A 22,217-nucleotide genomic window follows, 5' to 3' on the forward strand; every position below is an offset into this window, starting at 1 on the left:
ATTAAGAGTCTCATGCTCTACCGACTGAGCTAGCCAGGCTACTTGTTCTGTGGTTATGGAAGGTTCACTGTAATATCCTACACATGAGACGACCACTGCTCACTGTGGCTGGCTCACATTGTAGAAACTCCATTGTTGTCAGTGTTTCTGCTGCTGTGGTGTAAAAGTAACACTTTTCTTCAACAGACAAGTTGTTGTCACTTGGAACCTTGTGATGTGAATGGGGTCCAAACCGACCCGTTAACATGAGACTGGGTTGTGAAAGCTCACACAGGAGGAGGGTGAAGAAAAGATCTATTGCATCTATTGGCCGGGAATCGAACCCTCCTGAGTGGTAGGAGAGAATTCTACCACTGAACCACCAATGCTTAAACTCCAGCTCATTCCAGCCAGGAAATGTGAAGCGTTCCACCTTCAGTGCTCCATGAACCCTTCCCCCACAGTTTGAGTGATTCTCACTGTCACTGAGTGAAACTGAACCAAACTGTGACCGGACACTTTTTGTCTCCTGCTGGAAAATAAGAGTCAAACTGTCAATAGTAAGAGAAACATGAAAATCTGCCAACTCAATGGACAAAGCTCAGATCCTGAGAGGAGCTGAAGTCAACATTCTTTACACCTTTTTTCATTGTCATGTTGCGTCTCTTCACTTTTGCACTGAAGTGGACGTAGCTTCTACGTCACCAGATAACATCTACAACATGAGCAAACTGAGTGAACTGAGGTGAGTACTGAAGTACTGAAGTACTGAACTGTACAGACACATTTTGTACAGTGGAAACGGGGCTGAACAGTCACGAGTCACATGGACACTCACCTTGGCAAACACTTTGTGACCTGAGAGGGAGTGATTGGGAAGAACGTCTGTCCTGAAAGGACGTTTCTGATCTGAACCTGAGGGTTATCAGGAACCACACACAGAGAACCTTACACTGCCCTTTGAGGAATTGAACCCTGGTCTCCTCAAAAGACAATAAAGTGGGTTAATCCTGATGCAAAACTTTCTGAAGGATGTTGTTGTGGCCGAGAGGTTAAGGTGATGGACTAGAACTCCATTGGGGTCTCCCTGTGTAGGTTCAAATCCGGCCAACAAGGTTGCTCAAGGCTCTGTTTTGGGTGGCCTTAATGTTAACTTTCATTTTTATGAAGACGACACACAACTGAACTTCCCTATAAAGCCTTGCTCTACGGACTCTGCCTCTATCCTGTCCTGCCTCACAAAAGTAAAGAACCGAAGTCCAAAAACTTTTTACAGCTGAACGGTTTAAAACCTGAAATCATTTTGATCGCCCTCAATGGACCCGGTTCTGGTGGTTTTAAAAACCTTTGCTCTAGTCTTGGTAGCTCATTGAGCAATGTTTGAAAAGAAGCCCACGATTTAGGTGTGGTGTTAGAGTCCGACCTGTCCTTTGACTCTCAGGTGACCAAGGTAGTCCAATCCTGCTTTGCTCAGCTGAGACGACTAGTCAAGGCCAGGTCATTCCTCTCCCCAGCAGACCTGGAGAAAGTAATACATGCCTTCATCTGGTCCAGGCTGGATTACTGTAACTCCCTTTATTCTGGCATCAGGAGGCTCAATGTTCAAAGACTGCAGCTGGAGCAGAATGCTGCTACCAGCTTTTTAACAGGCACCAGGAGGAGGGACCACATTTCACCAATCCCTTCTTCCTTTCACTGGCTGCCTGTCAGTTTTAGAAGAGATTTTAAATGCTACTGCTTGTTTTTAAAGCCTTGAATGGTCTGATTCCTCCAGATACCAGAGACCTGTTATGATAATAATAATTACTAGATGTTTGTATTTCCAGAAGAAAATGCAAGTGTGAATGCTGAAGGTTGAATAAAGCTGATCTCCTTTGATCTCTGCGTCACCAAGGCTCCAGTGCTGAGATCATATCAGATTGAAGGAGATCATCGGCTGTTGCCATGGAGATGTTCAGATGAAGGATTTTATCCTGCTTTGATCGCTTTTGATCTCCATGAGGTGCCTCTCCCATCTGCTTTGTATGAGACATTTTTTTCATAGTTTTTTTTGATTTATTCAGAAACACTTAAAGATATAAAAAGCAAACAACAGAGCCCTTTTTTTTTTTTAAAAAGAACACAGAATAATAACAATGAAGAGTAATACGTTTACCAGTAAGATAAAATAAAAAAAGCATGCAGTATGATACTTATGTCAACTCTTCACAAAGTAGGGTTTGGAAACCACCTGCTGCATTGACCTGGATTTGAACACGGACCTCCCACACAACAGGCAAGAATTCTACCTGTGAACCACCAAATGTTTACACAGCCCCTTCCCACCAAGAGAGGTCATGTGATCCAACTGATCCGTAAGCCCCTCCCCCACAGTTTGAGTGACACTCCGCTGTGGTTACGCAAGCGTATGTACAGAGTTTGGCTCCGCCCCTGAGAGACTTACACAGTGGTTTAACTCACATCTCCTCGTTAGTATAGTGGAGAGTATCCCCACCTGTCACGTGGGAGACAGGGGGTTCAATTCCCCGACAGGGAGGGTAAAACCTTTTAGTTTTGTTCTTGAAAACCATGAGGTTCAGATTGGAAACAGCCCCTTCCAGCCATTCCAGCTGTTGTCAATGTGAACATAAAAGTTACACAGTAAGACTCTGGAGTCCATTTGTGGTTCCCTTTCTAGGACCTCATCACTGGACACCGGGTTCTACGCACCTTTTTTTTAGGGACCGAGCCCAGAAGGGAAGCTGCCTGGAGGCGAGGACCCTATTGCATCTGGAGTGTTTCTTTCTTTCTTTCTTCTCCTGACCACATTGAACCCAAATTTGACATAAACTTGCAAACCAAATTTGGAACACTCATCAGGACTGGTGCAGTCTATAAGAAAATGTAAACAATTAACCCACAAAGTGCCAAAGTGTGCTCTCTAGCGCCACCTACAATCACCACAGCCATGGTGTGAGCTCTCTAGGAATGTTGTAGAGAGATCAAAACAAAACTCATCAGTTCGTCTCATCAAGACCTAAAAATCACACTCTGACACCCCTGACCTAAGTCCAACAGGAAGTCCTCAATTTGATTTTGAAAATAGGATTATCAGCAGAAATTTAAATTGGGTCTCATGGCCTGTAGGAAAGTCATAGAGAGATGAAACTAAAGCTCACATGAACATCATGCAATGACACCCCTGACTTAATCCAACAGGAAGTCTACAATTTGCCTTTCAAAGCAAGATCCATCCATCCCCGGGTTGGCACTGTCACCCAGGTCACATTGCACCGATTAAGAACCTTTCCTTCAGGTAGTGAGCCCACAGGAAGGTGGCGCCCAACGTGGGACATGAATCCACTGCCTTGAGATTGCGAGTCTCATGCTCTACCAACTGAGCGAGAAGAACCAGGAACCCTCAGGGATCACCAGAAGAAGAACCAGACACAGGGACCTGCAACCTGCAAGTGATCCAAGTTTCAATCTTCAGTGTTTTTACTGCAAAATCCTCCAGAGAACAAAAGAACAATCAACTATTCTGACAATCAGTGGGTTGCTGTAAAGAAGTTGCATTTTAATGAAATCACCATGTAAGTTTCAGTGTCTGTGTATTCAAGATTTCCAGGCACCCTGATGGTTCCAACGGCTAACTCTGTTTGGTGATGTCATAGTGATGTCATAAAAGAATGGAAAACAGCATCCATCCATCTTCTCCCACTTAGCCATTTCCTGGTCACGGGGGTGGCAGTCTGAGCACTGTCACCCAGATCACATCTCACCAATTAAGAACCTTTCATGCAGGTGGTGAGCCCACAGAAAGGTGGGACATGATCCCACTACCTTGAGAGTGCAAATCTCATGCTCTACCGGGGGTTTGGAAAATATCAAAGTGACAAAATTCCTTTCTTGACTTTGATCCTTCTTGACTTTGATCTTGGACAAAATTATTATTTATTAGTAGTTTATTGATTCTTTCTCTCAGTTTATTAATACTTTCAGTAATAAAAATAAAGTATCAAAAAAAGATTACAGTTCCTGAGTAACATTGATGAGGAGACTCGTGGTGTAAAGGATGAATGAGTCCAGTGACTTGAGTTGAAATGAAGGAGGGAGTTGAGGTCAAAGAAACTCTGAAGATCCAAGTTTAAATCTTCAATGTTTTTACTGCAAAATCCTCCTGAAAGCAAATAAATAATCAACTATTCTGACAACCAATGGGCTGCTGCAAAGAAATAAAAAGAAATAAGGTGCAATTAAATTAAATCACCATGTACGTTTCAAAGTATCTGTGTATTCACAATTTACAGACAAACTTAAAAAAGCTCTGAAAAATGTTGCAGCGTCTGTAGTTGAAGTGTTTTCATTGACTAGATGTCCATGAATGCACCATGCTGACCTGCTCTCTGTGGTTCCATGGTGTAATGGTTAGCACTCTGGACTTTGAATCCAGTGATCTGAGTTCAAATCTCAGTGGAACCAGACTTAACTGGTGCTCCTCTGCTGTGGTCAACATTCACCAGAATACTAAGAACTTGTATATATAATGATTTAGGACAAGTGATGAGTAGTTCTCATTATCAGGCCCAGCAGATGACCTTTGTCAGAGCAGAAAAGAGCCTCCTGAAGATGTTGGGTCTGTTTTGGGAAGTGACGCTGGGAATCAGAGAAGAGGAGACACATTGTGAAACGTCTTTCTCCTGGAACACCATCGCTATCATGACTGTGTCTCTAGAGTCCCACTGTTTGCAGGACACCTTGAAAATGTGCTTGTCCGTCTTTTCAACATGTTGAGGTGGGACAGAACAAGCTGCAGCCTGGACTTGAGGCCAGACGTCTTGCAGCAGCCAGTTCAGGGTTTTCTGGAGAGGAAGTTGACTCCAGATCTGGTTGGCTGCTTTAAAGCTGGGTGACATCAGCTTGTGCAGCACCTCTTCAAGACAGGCTCTGGAAGCTTCCTCCTGCTCTGTTTCCTCCTCTGTGTGATGGACGGCCTGAGCAGGAGGAGCCACTGTGTCAAACTGTGCTTGGAGCTGGAAAAGCAGCAGCACAGCATTACTGTGGCTGAGAGTCTGAGTGCTCAACCACCACTGCATGAGTCCACGGAAACGCCACAGCTTGTCTTCAGTGTCAGCAAGCAAACCATGGCGTGTCTGTGAAAGCAGTTGTGTTGTGGAAGGCTCAGCAGGTGTTTGTGATGCTTTCTGAGGCTTGATCTCCGCTGACATGTTGTTGTAGAGGAGTTGACCAAGGCTCCTGGTGAACGTCGCCACTCTTCTTGTTAGAATGTCTTTGAAGTGACGGAACTCATTGGCCCCCTGCCGTGAGCGCCCAGCGTTTAGCTGAGTATTGACACGCTGTGTGAACTGACGGAACTCATTACTGCGGATACAGGACCAGAAGCAGAACTCTTTCAGAACCATGACATCATCACAAGAACAGCTGATATTGCAGAAAGCCTCATTTCTAAAGAAACAATAGCACTTGGATTGATTCTTCAGAGGAGAGAAGGAGCTGCTGTTTGAGAGGAAACACAATCAAGCAACACCTGCTGAGAAATAGACAAGTTCAACACAATGTGAGCTTCAACTGGCTGAAACATTTCTCTGAGCTCAATCCTTTGAGGTTCCTCGTCTCCTGAGGTTTTCTTTCAGCTCACTGTTCTTCAACCTCTGTGTTGTGATCTCAACTTGGAGTTTAAATAAGCAAATTGAAACAAAGAGAGTTTGGTCTTCTACTTGTCATCAGGCCTTGTTTTCTTAGTGGGAAGAGAAAATCCCTGCTGAGGTTTAGTGAAACTTCTCCTTCACAATAAAACTTGCTTCTCTTTCTTTATCCACAAGTTGAAGAAGCTTTGGAAGAACTTGGTCAGATGTAAGGTCCTCACAGGGTGAGGTGTGGACAACGTGACAATGTGACTGTCACTCCTTGTTGGGAAGTGTTGTCGGCAGGATTTGAACCCAATGGATTTCAAGTACATGGCCTGAACCACTCAGCACAACTTTTAAAAAGCTCTTGTGACGACATACAGCTTTCAAACTATGTCAATGACAAACATTTGAATCAAGCAATGTTGTCATTCTGTCCACCAGTCGGGCTTCCTTGAAGCAACCTAAACTAATAGAAATGATTTGATACTTCTGGACAAAACAAACCTTGAGTTATTACCTCCTGCTGTGAAACTCCAGTATTTAAAGCTTGTAGCTCACAGGTGTTTTTAGTTGTATAGTCAGAGAGCGACAGAGTCCATCAATGTCTCATTACCACCTGTGGATTCAATTCAGCAGATGAGAGAGGCACCTCATGGAGATCAAAGGAGAACAAAGGAGATCAGTGTCTGTTGCCATTGAGATGCTCCCTGCTCAGTGTTATAGCAACTTAGTCTGCCTAGTTAGCATTTAGATGAGCTCATAGATATCATGCTCGTGTTGCTAACTTGGGTCTTTAAACAAATGTGGCTTTGGTGAAGAACTGCGCTCTATCGAGTGTAGCTCTAGTTGGTATGTTATTGATACTTTTTCATTGTTACTATTATTTTCTGATATTTTTTCACTTTCACTAATACTTTATTGAAACATCGTCACATAGCACACATTAGCTGACATACATATTGGCATTTCCAAAAGAAAACATGTTAGCATGTTAGCTTGGGTGCACAGATTCAAAAAGCACATCAAAACATTCAGAACATTCAGGAATAGTGTGACTTTTGTTAAGATTTGGCTCATTGTTTCTGAAAAAAAAAATGAAAATCTTCCCATTCAAAGTGGACGGGGGTTTGATGAAAAACACAAAAAAAAGCCTCTCAACTTAAAAATAAAACTTTGCAGCATCTGTCCTCTATTATGGAGACGATACGAGTCGGCAGCAAGAGACAAAATGGAGGCACAAAGATTATTATCATAGGAGTGTAATGGTTCTAGAGTGTAATGTGTAATTATTCTACCAATATAAGAGCCAGAATACAGCTGAGCAGGTCTGGGATGGATTTCTTTCTTTCTCTGCCATGTGTAGTGAACTAGAAATCAAGCTCAACACCACAGAAGCTGTTCTGCCCTTCATCATCTGCAGCCATATGGAAAGGACATACCAGTCAGTCACTAGTGCAAATGCAGAACGCAGTTTCAGCCTGAAATGAATTCCAAACTCTCTCTGGGCATGAAGGAGGCCAGACTTTCAAAGCTCACTTTGCTCTCCATAGAGAGACGTTGTGCTTGATAAGAAGGAGGTGGCTGAAAGGTTTGTGAGGATGGAGGAGAGGAAGATGGTGCTATAAAATATGAGGCCACGTTACTGTACATAGTTCAGAAATACCTTGGAGACTGGATGTTCAAACTGTTGGAGGCTTTTAATTTGGACACTTTGGACTCTGGACACTTCATGTTGGCTACAATGGATGTTTTACTGGATTAGAGACATTCTTGATGTCATGTCTTCTGGATGGGATTCAAACTACCCATCACTGGATGAAAACCTCATCAGTAAGTTATTAGTGATGACAGAGGCTCAGCTTGTCATCGATGCTGGCTGTCTGGCCTTTTCCTTAAAGAGCCTTGTTTTCATTGCTGTCTGTGTGGTGGAGCGCCGGGTCTGATTGGTTATTGCTTTAACGACAGGCAACCATGTTGCTGCAACATTGGTTTGTTGTCCTGTCTGGGTCCATCATGTGTGGGAGAAGAGTCTGATCTGAAGGTGGAGGTCAGAGGAGAGTGACATCATGGAGGTCAGAGGAGAGTGACATCATGGAGGAGAGTGACATCATGGAGGTCAGAGGAGAGTGACATCATGGCGGTCAGAGGAGAGTGACATCATGGAGGAGAGTGACATCATGGAGGTCAGAGGAGAGTGACATCATGGAGACCAGAGGAGAGTGACATAATGGAGGTCAGAGGAGAGTGACACCATGAGATCATCACCAGAGCTCACCGATATTTGGAGACGAAAGTCTGACGGATGATCATCGCTCAATAAAGAAACATCTAGAACACTGCAGCTCGGCTCTTTATGATTACCTGGATCAATAAGTCTGATATGTGATGACATTCACGGTATGAGATGAATCTAGCCTCAATTCACCACTTCACCATCTGGTTCAATTGATCATTTCACCATCTTACCACTTCATCATCTGGTTCAATAAACCACTTCACCAATTCACCATTTCTCAGCTCCAAGTGTCCAAATCTGAACAGCTGGTCTGGGCTCTGAGTGGAAGCTGAGGTGGTCATGTGCCTGGGCCTCCAGTCTAATCCACGCCATGTCCGAGTGTAAAACTCACGCGCTCTCTCACGCTCTCTCACACTCTCTCACACTCTCTCACACTCTCTCTCTCTCTCACGGTGCAACCTCAGCTCCGCCCACTGCTCCCAGAGTCCAGATCCATATTTCACTTTGTCTTGTATTGTTTGATTGTACACTCATAGTGACAGGGCGTCCTTTCCTTTATAAATGAGTTCCCAGTCATCCGATTGTACCTCAATAACTAGTTTATCCAAGGATTCCTCTCTTCTGACTCATTTGTAATGATATCCATCTGTTGTCTGCTTTAATCTTTCTGTGGTTTTTATTGGAAATAGTAAAAAAACAAACAGACATGAAATCACTGATATCATTGACTAATAAGCCCTTGTACGTTTTCTTCATTTGACTTTTATTTGCTGATTGTTTCATCTGAATGTTTAATCTGTTCCACCTCTTTAAGCTACATCAATAACCAATGTAATACGCCCCCTGGATTTGGTCACCACAGTCACACGGTCAAAGAGCAAGTCAGCCTCGCTGCTGCCCCCTGCTGGCCACGCCCCGTCACTATCTGTCAAATCCTGTTACAGAGTGCTCTGGTGTCTGTGGGAAAAAACTTGAAACTGAGCAAGATGACTATTGCAGCAACACGTCATCAGTAGGATAAAACTAAGCTGTCTCTTGATGGTCTACGACAGGGTGTCCAAACTGGGTCAGAGAGTGCTGGTGTCCTGCATGTTTTAGTTCTCTGCCTGCTTCAGCATACCTGAATCTAATGATGACGTCATCACCAAGGTTGTGAAAAAGAACAATAATGAGCCTTTCATCACAAAGTGGATGGGAGAGGCACCGGATGGAGATCAACGGAGATCAAAGCCGGAGGAAATCTTGGATCTGAGCATCTCCATGGCAAAAAGGCACTGATCTCCTTTGATCTGATAGGAGATCAGCACTGGAGCCATGGAGACGCTCAGATCAAAGGAAATCAGCTTTGTAGAGTTGTAATGTGCTCGTACTCATCCTTACATTTTTCTAGAAATTTGTCTTCAATCACCTTTTCTCTATTTACACTCTCTACTTGAACCTTTACCTGTTTATTTATTTCATATTTTCCAAATATCATGATTTTGGTTTGACCTAGATTTAATGAATTAGATTTCATTTCTCTGAATGTATCTAGTATGTCGTTGAAGAGTTTTTCTAAGATTTGGGAGAATTGTGGGTCTGTAGTTTGTGAAGTGTGTCTGTTTTCAATAACAGTATCCTTACTGGAAGCCTGTTGAATGATACTATGTAGAACCTTCTATGTACTGCTGACATGGTCTGTATTGTTTTCTGGTACTTTCTTAAAAGAATTCTTCTTACATTTTCTCATCATATGAGTGAACTTTGTTTTACATTTCTTGTATTTATTTTCCATCTCCTTCGTTCATCATTTATTGGATTCTCTATGTCATGTATTCTTCTGCTTGAATGCATTTTTTAAGCCCTTTGTCATCCATTAAACATCTTTATATTTCACTTTCTCTCGTATTTATAAATGAGTTCCCAGTCATCTGATTGTACCTCAATAACTAGTTTTTCCAGGGACTGCTCTATTTTGACTCATTTGTGTTGACATATATCTGTTGTCTGTTTTAATGTTTCTGTGGTTTTTATTGTAAATAGTAAAAAAAACTAAAACAAACAGACATGAAATCACTGATATCATTGACTAATACACCACTTACTTTGATATTATCTATAACATGTGTAAATAAATGATGACCCTCCAAACGACCCCCAGGAGGCCCGGCTGTTGTTTGTGTGTGTGTGTGTGTGTGTTTGGGCCTGGTTATAGGAGAAGTGAGGATGGAGCAGCCATTTACTGGTAAAACTAACTCACTAACATCTTGGTGAAAATAGAATATATGTTTTTTTCAAATTAAAGTGACAATGAAAGTGAGAACAGGAGTTCCCCCCTCACCTCCAGAGGAACATAGAGAGTGAGCTACCAGCAGCTTCTCCCTGTGGAAGGGAACATCAGCCCTCACCTCCAGAGTGAACATAAGTCATGTCTGTATATTACATCCATCCATCCATCCATCCATCCATCCATCCATCCATCCATCCATCCATCCATCCATCCATCCATCCATCCATCCATCATCCATCATCCATCATCCATCATCCATGATGTGATCCAGCAAACATGTCCAAGCAGTAGTGTTGTGTTGTTGCTTCTCATTGTCAATAGAACCATGAGAAAGTATGAGAGTGACTGATACGCTTGTATGATCACTGGACCTTTTGAAAGCAGTCAGACTCTCATACTGTACCAGTAGCATCTGTGTCATTCACAACCCGTCTCCATCTTAACTGGACTTTCTGTGTACACATATGATTTTGTGTTTTCATCTATGGACTGGTGACTAGTGAGTGTGTTGCCTTCAGTGTCAAAGGGAAATAAAATATGCATTAACAGGAATCATGGAGCCTCCCCCTTCTCAGCTCCAAGTGTCCAAATCTGAACAGCTGGTCTGGGCTCTGAGTGGAAGCTGAGGTGGTCATGTGCCTGGGCCTCCAGACTAATCCACTCCGCTCCAAATCCGAGTCCGAGTGTAATACTCAGTCTCAGCCTCAGTCTCTATCTTGGTCCACTCTCTCTCTCTCTCTCTCTCACGGTGCAACCTCAGCTCCGCCCACTGCTCCCAGAGTCCAGATCCATATTTCACTTTCTCTTGTATTGTTTGATTGTACACTCATAGTGACAGGGCGTCTTTTCCTTTATAAATGAGTTCCCAGTCATCCGATTGTACCTCAATAACTAGTTTATCCAGGGATTCCTCTCTTCTGACTCATTTGTAATGATATCCATCTGTTGTCTGTTTTAATCTTTCTGTGGTTTTTATTGGAAATAGTAAGAAAACAAACAGACATGAAATCACTGATATCATTGACTAATAAGCCCTTGTACGTTTTCTTAATTTGACTTTTATTTGCTGATTGTTTCATCTGAATGTCTAATCTGTTCCACCTCTTTAAGGTTTCATATGGGTTTGTTTGTTTCGGTTTGTGTGTGCCCTCCTATTGACTGGCCATTTGGGTTTAGAATGTATGTTTGCCCACTATGTGGAGCTAGGGCAAGGTGGAGGTTCTAAAGCCTCCACCTAATCGATGCCAGGTGTGCAGACACAGTTTGTGAACCGGGCCAGGGAGAGTGGCAGTAGGAGGAAACATTTATTGTGGTAGAGGAACTCAGTATTGGGCGAGTCATTGAGGACAGGAATCAACAATTGGACTGTGGATCTCAAATAAATACTTTGACATGTCCAAAGGAAAAACTGCTGATTGGACCTGATCAGTGTTGCTCCTGAATACGTTCTAAACAAGTTACCTGTCCTCACCAGAGCGGCACCTTAAATAGGTTAAGGTGCTGCTCCACCTCCTCAGCCTTACTCCACTTGACTCTACTCACTTTTGACACTTTTCCACTACATGATGGTCCCTGCTACCAGGTACTTTCATGGTAGACCGTAGTACACTCAGGTTCCAAGCGAGCGAAGACGAGAAGACGGCAGGCTGCTCATTCATCCGCCATTTTTTTAACCTGAACACAATAAAAAACAAAAAAGGACCAAAGTCCGCAGCTGTCCTGGTGAACGCTGTTTAACTACATCTCCATTAGAATTTAAAGTATCGTCTGGTTTGTTTTTCTTATTTTAACATCAGTAGCTACTAACAGCTTGTGGCAGAAGTCACCAGTTAACAGGAGCACCAGTGAAACCGAAACACCGGACAGTGAAGCATCACATCGGGGTGATTACTTGTGCATGATGGGGAAAGCTCCGATGACTCCGCCCACGCCGTGGTCGTTCTATTGTAATGGAAAACAAGTGAGGCTGAGTGGAGTAGAGGCAAGGCCAGTAGGGTCAAGTGGAGTAAGGCTGAGTAGGAGCTGGTGGAAAAGAGCTATTTATTACAAGTGACTGGGAATCAGAATATCTAGACAACAATGTGAATAAAGCTGTAAGAAATGCAGAATTAGGAAGAAATGTTAAACAAAGAAAACAATAACAAAGATCTTCTATTGATCAAAGAAGGATTTAAAGATTCTGTCAAAAAGAAAAATACATGATACAGAGAATCTATAAAACACAAAACTAAAGAAGTGGCAAATAAATATGTCCATCCATTTTCTTCCACTTATCCATTTCCAGGTTGGTGACATGGGTGACAGTTTGAGCACTGAGCACCCAGATCACATAGCACCTGATTAAGAACCTTCCTGCAGGTGGTGAGCCCACAGGAAGGTGGTGCAGGACACGAACCCACTACCCTGAGATTGTGAGTCTCATGCTCTACCAAGTGAGCTAGCGGGGGGACAAAATAAATATGTGAAATATAAAAATACTTCAACTACTACTGTGACAATTTTCATATATCTACAAAAATAAAAGTGGTGAAATCTAAGAAAAGCAGAATCCTATTAAAGACACATGGAATCTATTAAAGAGTGTAAAGAGAAAGACCCAGAGACATTTCATTAGTAAGGAAGAAATCATAGAAATTATTATCAAACGTAAAACCAAATCTTCAGATTGAGACTAAATGGAGATGAAAACAGTAAAGAGGGTGATTGAGTTTATCTCCAAACTACTGACACACATCTGGAACCTTTGTCTTTCCAAACTTTCTCTCTTTATTCAGGTTGAGGGGCTGCAGTTTGTCAGAGATCAGCTGTTCTTGTGTGGCCTCAGCTCTGAAGTCCAACCCCTCCCTCCTGAAACAGGTTTGTGAGCAGCTGTGATGTGAGACTCTGATCCTGCAGTGAGAGATGGACTGAGCTCAGCAGCTTGTTACTGATGTGTGTGGACATGAGAAGGAGTGGCAATGTTGTGCTGACATGTGGAGGATGAGTGTGATGAAGATCCACAACAACAGAACAGCTCATTGATCAGGACACAGTAATGTGGAGCTGCTCATTTCTCCATCAACACATCTGATTGGTTCTCCTCATTCAATCTGCTGCTTTCTCTCTTTATTCAGGTTGGAGTTCTGCAGGTTGTCAGAGATCAGCTGTTCTTCTGTGGCCTCAGCTCTGAAGTCCAACCCCTCCCTCCTGAAACATCTGAAACATCTGGACCTGAGTAGGAACCAGCTGCAGGATTCAGGAGTTGAGCAGCTGTGTGGTTTTCTGGAGAGTCCACTCTGTAGTCTGGAGACTCTGAGGTCAGACTCCATGTTTGAGTTTGTGTGCAGTGAAAGTTGTGTTGACACTAAAGGTCAGACATCAGGCTGATATGAGATGATCCACACTGAGGATCTCCATGAGAAACTGAGACTTCTTCTCTGGGCTTTAGTCCTGTGACTGTGGCAGAGCCGTGTGGAGCTCCACATTTCAAAGCTTGGTAGAAGAAGCAAGGTGCTGCAGTGGAGAATTCTCCGTCAACCTCTGACACGCTCCATGTTGAGCTTCAGCTTTCAAAGCAGGCTGATCTCTCCTGGATGAAGAGTCACTGATCTCCCAGCTGGAGCTCCAAACTCTCCCTCACTCTCAAACTCTGGACTTGTTGGCTTGATGTCCAGTAACCTTGGCTGTTGACTTGTCCTCCCACTGGACACTGCTTCTGTTTGCTGTCACATCAATTCAGCTCCAAAAGAACAAAGATCACATCAGTGACAATAAGAAGCTCCTTCTTCTTTCACTTCCTCGGGGCTCCAACCTTCTTAAGAAGAAGAGCTGGACAACAAGGATCAGTCTGATCAGGCTCTTCTAAATATGATCAGCTGCTCATTTCAGCTCCTGGAGCAGCCTCGCTCTCTAAAGTATTATTGCTCTGAATTGAATTAGAGGAGCTTTGACTTAAAGGCTGGGGTGGTCGAGTTCCTTAGCAGGTAGAGACCACCAAGGTTTACCAGTAGGGGGTGACACTCAAATGAGCCTTCTGATAAACCCATGAGAAATATTCACACAGTTACATAAAGGACCAGACCCAGACAAATATGGTTTTGTTTATAGAGCAAACACATATTTATTTACAGTAAAACACACACTACAAACTAAAGGCTTTTTTAAATGAACTATGGAGTTCAACAACTATTTTTAGAAAGAACTTTATACCAAACTAAACAACCAAACAAACACCTCAAATAATGAAAAACTCAAACCTGAAACATTTGAACTTTCTACTAACCTCCACCTTTTCTCCACAAGGCAACAACAATCACTTCAATTTACATTACCTACAGTCAATGGTCCACACACGCACGCACGCACGCACGCACACACACACACACACACACACACACACACACACACACACACACACACACACACACACACACACACACACACACACACACACACACACACACACACACACACACACACACACACACACACACACACACAGGTTAGTGTGGAGGTCCTGAAGAGAAAACATAAATCCTCAGGATGTCAAAAGGAGAAAAGAAGAATAAATGAGGTCCAGGTGAGACGTTCAGGTGCAGTCGTCCCTCAGCATGCGTCCTCCTCGTGCTACCAGAGACTTCAGACGTCCTTTAATCTCCTAATTCAACAATCTTCCAGTGAAACTTATCAAAAGTCCAAATCAGCTCTTCTGCCTCTTGCTCTGACTTCCAGGGTGATAAAGTCCATCTACAATAGAACTGATCTATTGTTTCACTGTTAATACTCAGACTAGGTCTCTGTGGTCTGCAGGTGCACAGCATTAATCCTTTTCTTCAGTCTAACCAATCACAACAACAGACAGCAACAGGAACCAATGAAAATAACAGAACACATTAAAACATCACCAGGAACATTCACACGTTGTGCTAGGTTCTATGTTGTATATTTCTATGTTTAACCCTGTATTTTCCAAACGGCTTCGCTCAGATGTAAAACCAAAGTTATAAAATATTCAGGAAACAAATGTTGAAGGGTTTGGAATGAAATATTCACACTTTACTGTACAAGATCCCAAAAATACATTTAGAGTTTAAAACAGTGCTTTAAGTGGGCTGGTATTCACCAGTATACAGTACCAGAACTTTTAAATTTTACCCCTCAGCATACAAGAAGTTTTTCTAACGTGAGGCACGTACCAGAACTTTCTGTAATTTCTGGACTATAAGCCCCTACTTGTTTCACACACTTTAAACCCAGCGGCTTCAACAATGATGCTCATTTATGGATTTTTACAGATAAACGATCTTCATGCTGACGATACAGGGGTGATGCGTTCAGGTGCATCACGTAACTCTGGCTGCTGCGCTCAGTGGCCGAGCAACATCCTCCTCAGAGGAAAATCTCCTCTCCTCAGAATCATAACCAGCAAATACTATCAACAGAGACAAAACCCTCAGTGTCTGCGTATTGCTGCAGTACTTCACTTGCCCTGCCCCCCACATCGCTCTCTCTCTTTCTCTCACTCACTTCCCCTCCCTCTGTCGGGGGAGGGGAATTTTAAAACTAGTTTTTCTTAAAAAACACAACAAACACAAAACCCCACAATCCCACAGTAAAATGCATGCTCTGGTACAACGCGGGCCTCTGTACTTATAGACAAGGGTGGCCTAAACTGTATATGTACAAATGTATTTTTGTTTTTAGGTTTGGTGGGAGCAGCTTATGTTCATTTAAAAGAAAAAAGAATAGTGCACTGTGCTGTCTGTGTCCCATATTGACGTGACCATCGACAACATCAACATTGTTCACAATTACACACTTAAATCACACAATACACTATATTACTGAACAGGCAGAACATTTCTTTAAAATGAAAATCTAATGGTTTTCAGCAAACTGCAGCACATTCCTGTCCTGTCCATTCCTACATGACCCCAGGTTCTCCATCCATCCATCCATCCATCCATCCATCTATCCGTTTCCAGGTCACGGGGGTGTCAGTCTGATCACTGTCACCCAGATCACATCACACCCAGTAAGAACCTTCCTGGAGGTGGTGAGCCCACAGGAAGGTGACGCCCGGTGTGAGACATGAACCCTCTACCTTGAGAGTGCGAGTCTCATGTTCTACCTACTGAACTAGCCGGGGAACCCCAGGTTCTACTGGGTCATTTTTAAGTGGATTCACTGCAGCTGTTTTTTCACAATCACACTAAAATCACACCTAATCCTATACTTTTCACCTTGTACATGCTTCCTGAAGGGAATAGAATTAAAAAACACTCGATGAACTTCCATTGTTATGCAGATGACACACAAATGTATTTATCTATGGAACCAGACCATAATAACCAACGTTCTGAACTAGAAGTTTGTCTTGAAGACATAAAGGTTGGATGAGCCGTAATTTCCTGCTCCTGAACTCTGATAAAACTGAAATTATTATATTTGGTCCAAAACATGTGAGAGAGAAATGATCTAAAGATCTAGTACTCTAGATGGTATTACTTTGTCCTCCAGTACCACTGTGAGGAACCTGGGAGTTCTTTTAGACCAGGATTTATCCTTCAACTCCACATTAAACAATCTGCAGGACGGCCTTTTTTCACCTCCGTAATATTTCCAACATTAGAAACATGCTGACTCAGAGTGATGCTGAAAAAGTAATCCATCATTAGTTACTTCCAGAGTAACTATTGTAACTCCCTATTATCATGGTGAAACAATAACTGCTTCAAAAGTCTTCAACTGGTTCAAAATGCTGCAGCCAGAGTCGTGACAAGAACCAGCACCAGAGATCCCCTCACTCCAATACTAACCTCGCTTCATTGGCTCCCTGTTCAATCTAGAAGAGAATTTAAAATCCTCCTTCTAACTTAGAACGCTCTGAACAACCAGGTTCCATCAGATCTTAAAGAACTGCTGGTCCCAGATCTCCCCAGAAGAACTCTTGGTTCTCAGAGTGCTGGCTTACTGGAGGTTCCTAGCTTTTCTAAAAGTAGAATGGAGGCAGAGCTTTCAGCTTTCAGGTTCCTCTCATGTGGAACCAGATCCCAGTTTCAGGTAGGGATACTGAAACAGTCTCTACTTTTAAGGTTCCACTCAAGACTTTTCTGTTTACTAAAGTTAGGACTGTTTCAAGACACTGCCATTTTGGGGGGGGGGGGGGTTTAAAAATCTGCCAATATTGAAATAAATTTACATTTACTTACAACATGTGGCTGTAAGGTTGTTTTTTTAATCTCACACTACTATAATAACACAACAGGTGGAACCACACGCTGCACATGGTTCCTTATTTTACACTGAGCACCTGTGGCCCAGAATGTCCATGCACGCTGCTGAATATCATGTTTTGTCCATATTTGTATGACAGACTGACGTTTAACCCTTAATTCTACCAACAGCTCCACTCAAATATACAACAAAGTTAGAAAATATTCAGGAAACAAATGTTGAAGGATTTGAAGTTCAGTATGGAAGTTTTATAACTTTTAGAAAAGAAATAAAACAATATCGGAATACTTGTGTGTGTGTGTGTGTGTGTGTGTGTGTGTGTGTGTGTGTGTGTGTGTGTGTGTGTGTGTGTGTGTGTGTGTGTGTGTGTGTGTGTGTGTGTGTGTGTGTGTGTGTGTGTGTTGTGATCCAGATGTTGGAGGACAGAGATGGACTGAGCTCTGCAGCATGTTAGTGATCAGCATGTTGATGAGACTCTTCTCCTCCTGGTGGCTTCAGCTGTTTGGACTTTACATTTCTAAACTCTTCCAGTCTGAACCTTCTTCAGTCTCAATGACTTCAACATCAAACTTTGTCCTCTAATCTCACTTCTTTCTCTCTTTATTCAGGTTGAGGGGCTGCAGGATGTCAGAGATCAGCTGTTCTTCTGTGGCCTCAGCTCTGAAGTCCAACCCCTCCCTCCTGAAACATCTGAAACATCTGGACCTGAGTGAGAACCAGCTGCAGGATTCAGGAGTTGAGCAGCTGTGTGGTTTTCTGGAGAGTCCACTCTGTAGTCTGGAGACTCTGGGGTCAGTTGACTGTCTGTTACTGTTGTAGAAGGAGAAATGTTTGTGAGCAGCTGTGATGTGAGACTCTGATCCTGCAGTGAGAGATGGACTGAGCTCAGCAGCTTGTTACTGATGTGTGTGGACATGAGGAGGAGTGGCAATGTTGTGCTGACATGTGGAGGATGAGTGTGATGAAGATCCACAACAACAGAACAGCTCCTTGATCAGGACACAGTAATGTGGAGCTGCTCATTTCTCCATCAACACATCTGATTGGTTCTCCTCATTCATTCTGCTTCTTTCTCTCTTTATTCAGGTTGAGGCTCTGCAGGTTGTCAGAGATCAGCTGTTCTTCTGTGGCCTCAGCTCTGAAGTCCAACCCCTCCCACCTGAAGGAGCTCTACCTGGAATACAACCACCTTGAGGATCCAGATGTGCAGCAGCTGGTTGATCTTCAGCAGAGTCCAGACTGCAGCCTGCAGACTCTCAGGTCAGTAGATGTTGGAGTGAGTCCATGCTGCTTCCAGCAGGTTTCTACTAAACACAGTTAGTGTGAGAACAAAGATCCAGAGTTTGACTGCTCTGTGAGGCTGTGAGAGGAGAACGCTGAGCAGCTTCAGGATTGGACAGCAGAGGACACAGTCAGCCAATCAGAGGAGCCTCAGGCTTGTTGTGTTGGTCTGACAGTGGTGGTCCTTCATGAGCTCTGAGCTGCTGCTGTGGACAGGACTGAAGTCCTGGCTGCTCCACAGAGACTCTCCTCATCACCTCTCATCTCTCTCATCTCTCTGCAGGAGGGGGGTGGGCTCTGAGGATTTCTGGCTGATGCACATGTCAGGTCGGAGACACTATATGTCCTGAAGATCCACTGAGGAGAGCAGAGAGGACGCTGTGAGAGTCCAGCATTGAACCAGGGTTCTTCTGGATGTGACGCAGAACCATCACTGTGTGGACTAAACCTCTTCCTCTTCCTCTTCCTCTTCATCCTGCTCCTGCTCTTCCTCCTCCTCCTCCTACTCGGCCTGCTTCTCCTCCTCGGACTGCTCCTCCTCGGACTGCTCCTCCTCCTCCTCTTCCTACTCCTCCTTCTCCTCCTCTTCCTCCTCCTCTTCCTCCTCCTCTTCCTCTTCCTCCTCCTCCTCCCCTTCCTCTCCCTCGTCCTCTTCCTTTTCCTCTTCCTCTTCCTCTTCCTCTTCCTCCTCCTCCTCCTCCTCCTCCTCCTCCTCCTCCTCCTCGGCCTGCTCTTCCTCTTCGTCCTCCTCCTTTGCCTCCTCCTCCTCCTCCTCCTCTTCCTGCTCCTCTTCCTTCTCCTCCTCCTCCTCGGCCTGCTTCTCCTCTTGCTGCTCCTCCTCTTCCTCTTCCTACTCCTCCTCCTCGGCCTGCTCCTCCTCCTCGGACTGCTTCTCCTCCTCCTCTTCCTCCTCCTCTTCCTCTTCCTCATCCTCCTCCTCCTCGGCCTGCTCTTCCTCTTCGTCCTCCTCCTTATCCTCCTCCCCCTCTTCCTCCTCCTCCTCCTATTCTTCTTTCTCCTCCTCCTCCTTCTCCTCCTCCTCCTCCTGCTCCTCCTCTTCCTCCTCCTCCTCCTCCTCCTCCTCTTTATGTGTTGGTTCATTGTGTTGGGCTTGGCCTCCATGGCTCACCCCCTCAGGACAAAGGAACATTTGGTCGCCACTGGAAAAGTTCACCGTTGGTCATGTGACCCCCACCAGGGGGTCCACGGCCACCCCTCCCTGGAAGCTGCATCCCTGCACCTCACCACCAGGGGGATCCACCAACTCCACCCACAGCCGTAGAAAATGCCCCGGAAACTCTGAAGCCAACCCCACTCTGATTGGCCAAGGCCATGGTGAGCACAGCAGGGAGCCGGACCATGATGCACCGGTATAAAAGTCCGACCTGTGAAGACACACCGTCTCCAAGACGGATTCACGTCCATCCAGACGCAGGACTTCGTACGGAGACACAAGGAGCCGCGTGTTAACTCACGTGGACCGGCCCAGAACTTTTTAACTCCCTTCTCTCTCTCCCCCTCCTTCACTAATCCACCGCCGCACACACACACACACACACACACACACACACACACACACACACACACACACACACACACACACACACACACACACACACACACACACACACACACACACACACACACACACACACACACACACACTTTGTACATAGTGTTTGCTGTTTAACTTTGATCTTTACTTTGATCAGAATCAGACAATCTGAATGAATAAAGAAGAGAAAGAGTGAAAATGCTCCACTGTATCACCTCAGCATGACCAACAAGAGATTAGCAGCGATACAAATATGTCAGAAAATAGACTTTGTAAATTACCTGGATATTAAGTTATTTTTTTTTACAATGGTTCATGAGTAAGTTTTTTTATGTTGTAATGGTAGTATAGTGGTTATGCTTTTACTTTGAAAGAACTAAAAGACAAGGTGTGGTAAATCAGAAGTAACTGTTGTAATCAGATGGAAGTACCAGGAACGTTGATGAGCAGTAAAAGCCATGCTTAGTGTACTGTGATTTCAAGATCACAGTTTAATTGTAATTTAAAGTAAAAGGTCATTTATATTATTTCATGATACAGACATTTGGTTAAAATGGACAATGTTGTAAATATACAGTGAAGAAAATAAGTATTTGAACACCCTGCTATTTTGCAAGTTCTCCCACTTAGAAATCATGGAGGGTCTGAAATGTTCATGGTAGGAGCATGTCCACTGTATGAGAGATAACCTAAAAAGAAAAATCCAGAAATCACAATCTATGATTTTTTAACAATTTATTGGTGTGATCCAGCTGAAAATAAGTATTTGAACACCAAGGTTAATATTTGGTAGAGTAGCCTTTGTTTGCAGTTACAGAGGTCAAACGTTCCCTGTAGTTCTTCAGCAGGTTTGCACAGACTGCAGGAGGGATGTTGGCCCACTCCTCCACACAGATCTTCTCTAGATCAGTCAGGTTTCTGGGCTGTCGCTGAGTAACACGGACTTTCAGCTCCCTCCAAAGATTTTCAATTGGATTTAAGACGGGCCTTAACATGTGCTGGTTTAAGCAGGGGAACCTTCCGTGCCATGCATGATTTCAAACCATGACGTCTTAGTGTATTACCAACAGTGGCCATGGAAACAGAGGTCCCAGCTCTTTTCAGGTCATTGACCAAGTCCTGCCGTGTAGTCCTGTGCTGATTCCTCACCTTTCTTAGCCTCACTGAGACCCCACCAGGTGATATCTTGCATGGGGCTCCACTCCGATTGAGACTGTCCGTCATGTTTAGCTTCTTCCATTTTCTAATGCTGGTTCCAACAGTGGACCTTTTTTCACCAAGCTGCTTTGCAATTTCTCCGTAGCCCTTTCCAGCCTTGTGGAGTTGTACAGTTTTGTCTCTGGTGTCTTTGGACAGCTCTTTGCTCTCAGCCATGCTGAATGTTTGGGTCTTACTGATTGGATGGGGTGGACAGGTGTCTTTATGCAGCTAACGACCTCACACAGGTGCATCTGATTCAGGATAATCCAGTGGAGTGGAGGAGGACTTTTAAAGGCGGACTAACAGGTCTTTGAGGGTCAGAATTCTAGCTGATAGGCAGGTGTTCAAATACTTATTTTCAGCTGTATCACACCAATAAATTGTTAAAAAATCATAGATTGTGATTTCTGGATTTTTCTTTTTAGGTTATCTCTCATACAGTGGACATGCTCCTCCCATGAACATGTCAGACCCTCCATGAGTTCTAAGTGGGAGAACTTGCAAAATAGCAGGCTCTTCTAATACTTATTTTTTCTTCACTGTACATACATACATACACACATACATACATACATACATACATAAAAATCAATAAATTCATGCAGTAGAGAACATAAGCTTCTTGACCTACTTGTGGGGGTCACTTCTTTTATTTTAAGAATTGACGGAACTATCTGATAATATCACATCCAAACTGTAAAAACATTGAATATGTTTGTTTCTTTAAGAAACTCAGACCAACTTGTTACTACAGAAGAGTTTTAGTTCCACTCATGACAAATTGCATGGATTTTGATAAAAAGTCAGAAAACAATGTTAAGATATTTTTTCATCCTGATCTTTGAAAAAAGT

The 22,217-nt window shown here is 43.6% G+C and overlaps 1 protein-coding gene across 2 annotated transcripts in view; it reads left to right on the forward strand.

Annotated features, from left to right (window-relative positions):
- The window catches only part of LOC308128373 (NACHT, LRR and PYD domains-containing protein 12-like), a 281,629-nt gene extending 262,515 nt beyond the window's left edge, over window positions 1-19,114 (forward strand). Inside the window, exons 12-15 of one of the 2 annotated variants that reach the window (XM_080494073.1) lie at window positions 13,228-13,410; window positions 17,938-18,120; window positions 18,416-18,589; window positions 18,894-19,114. In XM_080494073.1, the coding sequence (XP_080350199.1) occupies window positions 13,228-13,410; window positions 17,938-18,120; window positions 18,416-18,589; window positions 18,894-18,960 (607 nt within the window). In that variant the 3' untranslated portion in view covers window positions 18,961-19,114. The remainder of the gene's footprint in view (window positions 1-13,227; window positions 13,411-17,937; window positions 18,121-18,415; window positions 18,590-18,893) is intronic. The other variant, XM_080494074.1, reaches the window with a different exon arrangement.
- The last annotated feature ends 3,103 nt before the right edge of the window (window positions 19,115-22,217 follow it).

This window comes from Lipophrys pholis (assembly GCF_963383615.2).
Source record: "Lipophrys pholis genome assembly, contig: SCAFFOLD_24, whole genome shotgun sequence".
Lineage (NCBI taxonomy): Eukaryota > Metazoa > Chordata > Actinopteri > Blenniiformes > Blenniidae > Lipophrys > Lipophrys pholis.